The sequence below is a fragment of the Populus euphratica genome, unplaced genomic scaffold, assembly GCF_000495115.2.
Source record: "Populus euphratica unplaced genomic scaffold, PopEup_1.0 scaffold234.1, whole genome shotgun sequence".
Classification (NCBI taxonomy): Eukaryota; Viridiplantae; Streptophyta; class Magnoliopsida; order Malpighiales; family Salicaceae; genus Populus; species Populus euphratica.
This window is the reverse complement of record NW_011499928.1, coordinates 506,035-516,575: the sequence shown is the minus strand read 5'-3', so window position 1 is coordinate 516,575 and position 10,541 is coordinate 506,035. Positions and strand designations below refer to the sequence as shown.

Here is a 10,541-nt window from a genome sequence, read left to right as displayed (position 1 = left end):
AGTTTTTGGTTTCTTAATTGATATTTATTTTATTTGGGATTATATTTTATTTTTTCATTAAATTGCATTCTCCTTAAGTTTGTTCCTATCAAATTTTATGTTCATTTTTTTGTTATATTTATAGGTTTTTTTATTAATACTTTTCTACCGATCTTATCCTTTAAAATTATATTAGTTAAGAATTATGTTTCTTGATTGAATGAAGCTAAAACATTTTATAGGATGCGATTTTTAGATATTAGAATAAGTTTAGAAGGTTTGCTCTTTTTTTAAAAAAAAATTTATATCATTTTTCTTTTTATTCTCTTTTATAACTTTTATTTTATTATTTTTTATTTAATTCTCTTTTTTGTAAATTCTTTTTTTGTATGATTCTATTGAGTTAGCCCTCAACAATGTTTTTCTTTTTCACTTTCATTATTTTTTAATCTTTCAAGTTTGGTCCTAATTCTTTTAATTGTAATTTTTTTTTGTTTGCAATTTTTTTTGGATTTCAACCTCATTTGTTTTTTCCTATCAGATCTTAGCTTTATTTTTTATTTTTTTACAAGTTTTATTATTAATAGTTTTTTAACAGTTTCATTCTTTCAAATTAAACTGAATGACATTTAAGTTTCTTGATTGAACTCAAGTTTATAATTTAACAAGTTAAAATTTTTTATATTGGACTAAGTTTAGAAGGTTTGTTTAAATTTGCATGATTTTTTTTCTCTTCTTCGAGCTGATGTTTTATTTGTTTGTTTCTTAAGTTTGACTTTTTTTTCTTGGTTTTTCTTTAGTTAGGGTAATATTAAGTTGTTTGATAATTTAAATAGACTTAGTTATAGGTTTTTTTTCATTGTTTTTTATTTATTTATTTACTATTGTTAGTTTTTTCATAAATATTTTAATTATCTATTTAATCAATGACTGCAGACTTGAATTATTTTTTTTTGAATATATAACTTTTACATTAAAAAAAATTATTCAGCCGACGGCAAGATATTAGACTCTGTTGTAACAGAGTTACTACTAGGGGCATCAAACTCTAAACAACTTGAAGTTCCTAGTCAAGGAGAAACATAACCAAGACAACTCTGAAACCCTAGACTATAGGAAATGAATTTACAAAGTTAAGAAGCTCAGGAAATTTTTCATAGAAATGTTTGAAGGAGCCAGTGACATCTTAGGAATCCTTCAAATTACAGTTGATGAAACTATGGACAGAAAAGGTTGCTTCCAGATTAGACATGGCGGGATATATATCACGGTGCCTATTTCATGTTTTCATGAAAGGTGCTTTTACCCCTAGAAGAGATGGTCAATAAAATGGACAAAAACCGAGTCATAATCATTGAAGATTTGCTTAACCGTGAACAAAAAGCAATGGTGATTCTACAGAAAAAGCATTGCCTACCAACCTAGAGCAATCAAGTGAGCATAATCTTTGAAGATTTGCTTATACTTTCATTTCCTCTCCTTTTCCATCGTCTTTCCTTGTTTCCCTTTTGCCTGGAAGATTAGAACACAACAGCATCAACTGCCCATCTTGTGTGATTTCGTGCCTGATTTTCTTTGTCCAAGTGAAAATAACTGAGCCATTAGCCTCCTAGAGCAATCAAGTCAATGTCAATGAGAAGAAGACACGAAGTTTCCTTCACACTTCACGGCAAGGGACAACCAATTCTATCTTCCTATTAACATATATGCAAGACCAAGACCAAGACCAAGATCCATCCCTGTCATATTTTCTCTGCTTAACTTTGCATCTAAATAAAACTCTGAGGACATAAAATTCAAACTTGCCTGCTTTTGTCGGTGATGAAAGCCGAATTGATTAACAGAGCTGCCAATAGAGCAGCGCCCAGAGAGCTGCAAGAAGTATTGCTTGCAGAAAACAAAACCCTTGTGTTCAATTCCAAATTGAGGCAAATGGAAGACGTTCTACAACTTTCTAATTTTACAAGACATGGAAAAGTTAAATAAAGAATTTGATCCTAGAAAAGAAGAGACAGAAGAAATAATGGAAGTAATCATTCCAATGGAAACGCCCGCTGAATGTTGCCGATCAGTTTCTTTGTTGCAAACCAGTTTCCACTAAAAAATTCATCTCAGATCCAGTGTTGACTCGGTTTATCCGATCATGTCCAGCACGCTTTTTTATATATATTTTTTTTTCAAGATTTTATAAGCACGCCCACGCAAACTCTTTATGCAAATAATTTCTTTACACAAACAAGAGTTGTTCTAGCATAGCAAACACTATTTAATTTCTATATCAATGATATTTTCTATCAATAACATTTTCACCAATTACTTGCTAACTTGCGTGGTGCAATCACAGCATGCCTCGTTAATTAAGGAGCATGAATTTATCTACTAATGATAAGATCTGTTCTCCATAAGAAAAATTTGAAGGCATATTCCTTGAGAAAAGAATTGCCTACAAATTACACGATCTTTTATTCCATTCTTCTATTCCTTTTTCGTCCCTTGTTTACCATTCAGTGTAAGCACAAACAGCCTAACTTGTGTAGCTTAATAGCTAAGCCATATGATAAAGTAAGTAGGTCAATGTCAACGAGAATAAGGCATGGAATTTCCTTTACAGCTTCTGTTATTCCGTTCTTAATTTTTAAGTTGCAAGACCAAGATACATTTGTCATATTTTTTTTCTGTCTTCGTCCAACTTTGCATTTGCATCGTGCAAAACTCAACATTGAGAGTCCAATTCCACTAGCTTCTGAAGGTCAATTTGGAATTTCAATGCATTGATTCACTTGTTTTGATTAATTTGTAATATGTTATTGATTTTCTACGTGTAGATATTATATTTACATGTATTGATTTGTTTGTGTTGAAAAATTTGTAATACATGATTAATTTTCTATGCATGGACGTGTTCATTTATTTACTATAAGATTTGTGCTTTAATTTCCTTAAAATATTGTGATTATATAGTTTTTTATTTCTCCTTGTATGATGTTTGTTGATCGTCATTGACTCTGTCATGACCCGTATCCTGAATCCATTACTAGCATACAGGCAAGGTTCTACTTCAAAGTGCTATATTTATGCGAACCCAAACTTATATACAAACTTATTCTTTAAACTCAATCAGAGTTCAACGCATACTAATAACAAAATAAACTTCATAATATAATTTGGTTGTCTTAATACAAGAGTTTATATAAATTTATAATTTTGAAGCACTAAGTAAACATAAAAGAAAGCTACAGATGACAATCAAAAGAACAAGCTTTGAAGGTCCAATAAAATAACCAGCTAACAAGCTATAAACCTGAAAAGATAAATAATTAAAGGATGAGTTCAACAACTCAATGAGTAGATAACGTTCAATATACACACACGAAGTAATGCAATAATGAGAAATATATATATATAAGTATGGCTTTAGGTTCTTATAGGAAGGTTTCTCAAATAGACCATAAAAAGAATATTACAAGGTAAAACTTGTCAAAAAATCAAAATGTAATGAGCATGAGGCTCTATACTATAGGATAATTAGTCCACACAAGTTGGTGACTCCCCTAATCAACTAGGATGTAGATACGATGTGCACAAAAACTAACACTACTATTTTAACATAGATATTTTAATTGGCATACCATAGATTCATAATCATATTAAAAAAGACATATTCATATCTCAAGACTCAACTCATGACATCAATCAAATGAGGAGCTATTAATTCAGAAGTCAATCCAAATATATACTGGTATTTATCAAGAATTCAGATTCAACAATTGATCATACTTTATTATAAAAATGATAATAATCAGCATGTATATTATCAAGAAGCATGATCCAATTCATATTAATAAATCAAATATTTATAATATTTCTCATGCATATGAAAAATTATCGTCTCACTTAACTTAAAAGCAAACAAAACTCAAAAGTAGATACAAAAAAAAATCGTAATAATATCCTGCCGGTAGAATATTATGATTATTTGAATACAAAGGAGATATATTCAAAAACGACTCAAAAAAACATACAATCTACTTAATACACAGGGTCTATTTCATACCCCTATATATTTTTAAATTAAACTAGTCATTTTTTCTAAAAACCCAAAAATTAAACAATTTTCTGAAATCTAATCTATAATAAAACAAATAATAAGACTTGATAAGAATTCACTAAATGACCCTCAATTATTCATCAAACCAATCTGAAAAGGCTGATATTACAGCTAGGGACCAAATTAAAATTTATTATATTTTTAAAGGTCAAATTATAATTTTGTCAAATTAAAGGATCAAATTAAAAATATCATAAATTCATGACTATAATGGAATTATGTCCATAATTCACCCTCATTTCTGTCCAGAATCGCTACTTATGCTCCAGGGACCATTCTGAAATTTTTCTAAATTTTTAGGGTCAAATTGTAATTTTTGTTAAATGGGAGGACCAAATTGAAAATGTTAAATTTTTTTAACTCTACTGGAATTCTGCCCATAATTCATCTTTTATTCTGTCCAGAATGTCAGAATATGCTTCAGGGACCAATTTATAATCTTTTCAAAATTTGAGGACTAAATTGTAATTTTCACAGAGGGACTAAGCGGAAATTTTGTCATCTTCAACCTCAAACCCAGAATTTCAACAGAATTTCTTTTCATATTTATAATCAAAATTCATTATTTACACAAATTATAACTCAAAATTACCATCATTACCTACAATCTCTCAAAATCAACTAAACAATCAATTACCCATAATAATCAAGCCATAACATTCAAATTAATTCATCAATCCACCAAAAACACAATCTTCAAAAAAATTAATTCATCAATCCATCAAAAACACAATCTTCAAAATCCTAACATTTATCAAAATAGAAATTAACAACTAAAATAATACATAAAACCCTAACATTTATCAAAATAGAAATTAAAAGCTAAAATAATACATATTTATACATTTAAGAACCTAAATCTTACCTTTAAACTTATTTTCTCTAACTCTCATTTATTTCCCTTATTTTTTCTTCTTTTTTTTCTTTTTCTTTCTCTCTTTTCTTTTGCCGGTTCTCTCTCAAAATTTTTAGATTTCTCTTTCTTTTTTTTTCTTATTTATATTTTATTATGTTTATTCAATTACCACAATATTCGTTCTTAATTTACATCTATTATTAAGCTTTCAAGTAATTTATTACCTTTTTCTACATATTTAATTCAAAACATCACAACTCAAAGTGTACCAACGGGCAATAAAAGTTGGAAAGATTCTAGAGAGTGAAAGTTCAATGCTCCGACGAGGAACTTGATTTGGTCCTTGTGTTCTTCTCTTTATGAAATGTCACCCCCAAGTTCTATGTATTAATAAATTAAAGTCTACACATGAAATATCCTTGAAAGGACACACATCTCACGATCTTATAGGTCCCCACATGAGATTTAATTTGTTCATAAATTAAAACATCATAGAAGGGCTGTCAAGGACCAATGTCACAAAGTTTAAAGATTAAGACGAAGTTTCTTTTGATCAAAACATCAGGGGAGGTTTGAATCAATTACCTTTCAATAAGAGAATTATATATATATATAAAAGGAACAGAAACAACTAAAATAGGAGAATTACAATATGGTCACCAATCAAAAACTAATTTAAGGTTGAAAAGTCAATCCTCTCAAGTCCACACACTTTACACATCATCAACTCAAGAAATTAGAAAACTAGCATTTAATGATGCTTTACTTCGTTTCTCATGAAAGAAAACACGATAGGAAATCCAGTTCCCCGGAAAAGATTTCCATCTACCCGAAACAGCCCGGAAACCATTTTCCTCTTAACTTCAGTTCCTCACTAGTTGTTGTACAAAAATCAGCTGGTTTTTCTTCATGAAAAAAAAAAAAGCCATGGCAGGTCAGGTTGTGATATCAGCAGTTGCTGGGGCTGGTTTCGAGATAATTTTTAGTAATTTCATAGAGATGGTTTTAGATGCACTGAAAAACAACTCCCAGTTCAAGCCAAGCTTGAAGCGCCTAGCGGATATGTTAGAGGAAATGGCCCCAAATATCAAGAGAATAGAATCTTTCAACAGAGAGCTTGATCAACCAAAGCAACTTGAAGGGCTTAAAGGATTAATGAAAACAGGCAATGATTTAGTCTCTAAATGCTCAAAAATCCATAAATACAACTGTTTGAAGAAGCCTCTTTATAACAAGAAACTTCTCAAGTTAGAGAAGGATATTCGTGATCATATTAGCAGTGTTTTGCAACTTCAGGTGGTAGCAGATACAAAAGAGAATTTGCATACACAAAATTTGACTTTGGTTGCTGTGAAAGATGTTTCTTCTGGAGTAAGACAGTTGAATGATCAAATCGGGAAGTTCAGCATGACTCTAAGCAATGGTAGTAGGGTAGACTCAAGCAAGAGCTATAGTAATACTATTTTAGCTGGTGTGTGCTCACCTCCTCTCCTGAAAGTGGATCCTGTTGGATTCAAGATTCCATTGAGTGATCTGGAGATAAAGCTGCTTAATGATGAGACATCACAGCATATTGTGTTATCTGCTCCTGGAGGATGTGGAAAGACAACATTGGCTACAGCACTTTGTCAACAAGGGAGTGTTAAAGGTGCACATTTACTACTTGAGAGTTCTTTTTAATACCTCCTTTTGTTTTTCTACTTCTGCTTATTTTTGGTCCGGCTATTTGTATCCCTTTTTTATGGTAAGAGAATGTTTTAGTTAGTACACCTGTTATAAAGGTTCTATGATCATGTTAGGCAAACAATTTTGCGAACAGAATAGGGTATCTGAACAAAGTTGAGCTTTAGTGCCCGAAAAGGTTTCCTTATGTTTTCTTCTCTTCAGGGTAATTGCCAGGTACATCCATTTCCTTGTTCTGTTAGTATCTGAGGTAAATTGCTGCTGTTTTCCCTTTTGTTTTTCTGGTCGAAAGTGTATCTCCATTAAGCTTCATGTACATTCTCTTGTTGAATTATTCATTTTTCAAGAGATAAAAACGGATGATTTTGTCATGTTGAATTGTAACCACACATAAAGACTCGTGTTTCTGCAGAATTGTGGGTCTGTTATTGATTGAAATAAGCAAATGTATGATATTTTAGACACAGTTCATTACTTGGAACTCTTTGGCAGAGTAAATGAAGCAATTCCCATATTTTGCTTTTAGTTTTTCTGACTATTAGAATTTTGAGTTCCAGATTGAGGCTCTTGTATCCGTTTTTATTTAGCTATATGTAAAAACATAAGAATTTCTGAAGAAATTTCATTACAGCTTTCTTCTTTACCGAGTTTTCAGATAAATTCAAGAGCAACATCTTCTTTGTCAACGTTCCAAAGCTGCGCAACCTGATGGTTATTGTGAAGAAGATATTTCAGCATAAAGAAATCGAGTTACCTGATTTTCAAAGTGAAGAAGATGCAGCTAACCATTTGGAACGTTTGGTCAAGCTGATAGGACCAGATCCAATATTATTGGTCCTTGATGATGTTTGGCCAGGATCGAAATCTATTCTTGACAAGCTCAAATTCCGAATAGAAAATTACAAGATTTTGGTGACATCAAGATATGAATTTCCAAGTTTTGGATCCACATATCAATTGAAAACATTGAATCTTGCAGATGCCATGACCCTTTTTCAGAAATTGGCATTTCCATTGGATCAGCAGTCATATACTCCAGATCAGCAAATTCTAGAGAAGGTGATTTATCAACCTGCAATTATTAATGCTTATTTGCTCATTTTTATTTGTTTTTCACCTTCTACATAAATACCAATTAGTGAACAAATATTATGTGTCCAATATTTTGACTCTCTGATTTAGCATGCACTTGTGCTACTTGTTTGTTGTCTTATCAAGTGCTATCAGACCTTCATATAAAAATTCTGAAACCATGTGTTTTGAATCCGTTAATTTACTCCAGGGATGATATCTTACAATTTTGCAACTATGGAAAAGAAAAGAAAAACATCCATTTTACACCTTTAAGAAACCATCGATGTGTTTACACAATGCAACCTTATTTTTAGTTTGTCACTGCCCACCAACCTGCACGGAATGACTGATTTTTGTCATGGCACTGAATTGCAGATGGTAAAATGCTGCAGGGGATTTCCTCTGGTCATTTCAGTGGTTGGAAAATCTTTGTGCCGGAAGTCTGCTGCAGAATGGCGTAAGAGACTTAGGGAATGCTCTAAAGCTGTTTCTATTCTTTCCGAAGATGAAATTCTCGATTGTCTTCAAAGCAGTGTGGAAGCCTTGAATGATAATCTAGTAGCCAAGGAATGTTTCATGGACCTTGGTTCATTCCCTGAAGACCAGAGGATTCCTGCCACTACCCTTATTGATATGTGGGCAGAATTGTATAACTTAGATGAGGACGACGCCATTGCCAATCTCCATGAACTCTCTGATAGGAATCTGATTGAAGTTGTAGTTACAAGGTATGATAGCTATGAACCCTATTGACATTATCATGGTCAGGGTATTTATTCTATTAATAGTGTATGAAATCTTCACATCGAACATCGATTCTACGAATATCATATGGATCCTACTATTACATGGACCTTTACATATAAAATGAGTTATCCTGGAAAGTATTAGAAGAACAAAACCATTACCAACTTGGTTTATGGGGGTTAAAATAATTGGTTGTCTTTCTGGGTTTCGGTGATGGATGACCAGCTTCAACTGCTATGATTGCAACTTTTGATGGTCATTAGAACTCCACTTATGTTCATTTCAATTAACTTGTGTGCTATTAGTAGCTAACTTGTCAAGAGTGTGAGTCTCTAAGCAATCAACTTCTGTGATCCACCAGGAAAGATGCAAACGAAGACGGCTCCTATAATGAGCATTTTGTCACACAGCATGACCTGCTCAGGGAGCTGGCCATCCGTGAAAGCAACTCAAGAAGCAATGAGCACAGGAAACGAGTATTATTGGAGATAATTGAAAATAAAATCCCTGAATGGTTGATGGAACAAGATCAGCTATCAATCAGGGCCAAACTCTTATCTATCTCAACAGGTTATTAATCCCTACTATTTTCTTAATACAAAGATAGCCTGGCCTCTGCGCACATGCATGCGCCCAAGCATCAAATATACACAACCAATTTTTAATTATTATTATTTTTCTTTTTTCATCGCCTTGTTTGCAGATGAAAATTTTTCATCAAGTTGGTCCACCATGCAAGCGCCGGAAGTTGAGGTTTTACTTCTGAATTTTCAGACAGAGAAATTCTCATTACCTGAGTTCATAGAAAGAATGAATAAGCTAAAAGTTTTAGTACTTCACAATTATGGGTTCGTTCCAGCTGAATTGAGCAATTTCCCACTTCTTGGTTCTTTATCAAATCTAAAGAGAATAAGACTGGAGAAGGTTTCCATCCCATCCCTTTTCTTGACTTCAATGAAATGGAGGAAGCTAGAAAAGATGTCCTTGGTTATGTGCAATATTCATCAAGCTTTTAATAAATCTACCAACAATATTTCGGATGCTTTCCCAAAGTTAGTCGACCTCACCATTGACTACTGCAATGATCTGGAGGAATTGCCGACAGGATTCTGTGATCTTGTCTTGCTAAGAAAGCTCAGTATCACAAATTGTCATAAGCTTGTGTCTCTGCCAGAGGACATGGGAAATTTACTTGATTTGGAGGTCCTAAGGCTCAACTCCTGCATCGAATTGACAGAGTTACCGGCCACAATCGGTAGACTTCGTAAGTTGCAGATTCTTGACTTATCCGAATGCTTAAGTGTAACAGAATTGCCAGAACAGATCGGTCAGTTGCATGATCTGAGAAAGCTCTACATGATAGAGTGCTCAAGTTGTGAATTGCCATCATCAATTGCGAATCTTGTCCACCTAAAAGAAGTAACAGGCGATCAAGAAACTGCCATGTCATGGTATCGTTTCAAATCCTGCCTTCCATCTCTGACGATAAAGGTACATAAGGAAAACAACTTGAACTGGCTTGCTTAGCCATTGTTTTCTGATAATGATTATTCTCCAAGAATTCTGACGAGCCTTTAATTTGTAATTATGTCATTGTGCTTTCCTTCAATGCATAGAAAGAAGGTGTGATTCTGTAAATTGTTAGTAGCCTTCGTTAAAAATCGTATTATATTAATGGCGTCAAGCCATTTTTCCTTGCAAAAAGACGTTTCCAAAAACTAATTGATTTTGATATATATTAAATCCAAAAAAGCACTTTAACCTTTTTATTTAGCTTAGGTTTAAAATTTTATTAATTAAAAAAATTAAAATTCATAAAAAAAACTTTATAACTCCACTTCTTACCTTATTTGAGTTTAGAATTAAATTATCAAAGAATTATTATGACTTGATTTAGTTGACTTGATTAATTTTAAAAAAACTTGATTGATTGGTAAAAAAATTAAAAAACTTAATTAAAAAAATAACAAAATTTAACTAAAAAAATATATCTTAACATGAATCTTACTCAAGCAGCTAGAGAAAAACACTTTTGTTTTAGAAGTTTTATATATATATATATATATATATATATATATATATATATATATATAC

General features: G+C 32.1%; 1 protein-coding gene across 1 annotated transcript; it reads left to right on the top strand.

The window, feature by feature from the left end:
- The first annotated feature begins 5,657 nt into the window (after positions 1-5,657).
- LOC105135851 (probable disease resistance protein At5g66900) lies at positions 5,658-10,085 on the top strand. Its single transcript, XM_011040921.1, has 5 exons — positions 5,658-6,591; positions 7,282-7,685; positions 8,076-8,428; positions 8,809-9,017; positions 9,151-10,085. Exons 1-5 carry the CDS (start codon positions 5,853-5,855, stop codon positions 9,972-9,974), a joined length of 2,529 nt encoding a protein of 842 aa, XP_011039223.1. The 5' UTR covers positions 5,658-5,852; the 3' UTR covers positions 9,975-10,085.
- Positions 10,086-10,541: the final 456 nt, after the last annotated feature.

Bases quoted from the DNA above. Each gene is read 5' to 3' on its own strand.
- LOC105135851 (XM_011040921.1), top strand. From the start codon at position 5,853: ATGAAAAAAAAAAAAGCCATGGCAGGTCAGGTTGTGATATCAGCAGTT. The intron at 7,686-8,075 runs GTGATTTATCAA...ACTGAATTGCAG, and splicing joins ATCAGCAAATTCTAGAGAAG to ATGGTAAAATGCTGCAGGGG. The intron at 9,018-9,150 runs GTTATTAATCCC...CCTTGTTTGCAG, and splicing joins ACTCTTATCTATCTCAACAG to ATGAAAATTTTTCATCAAGT.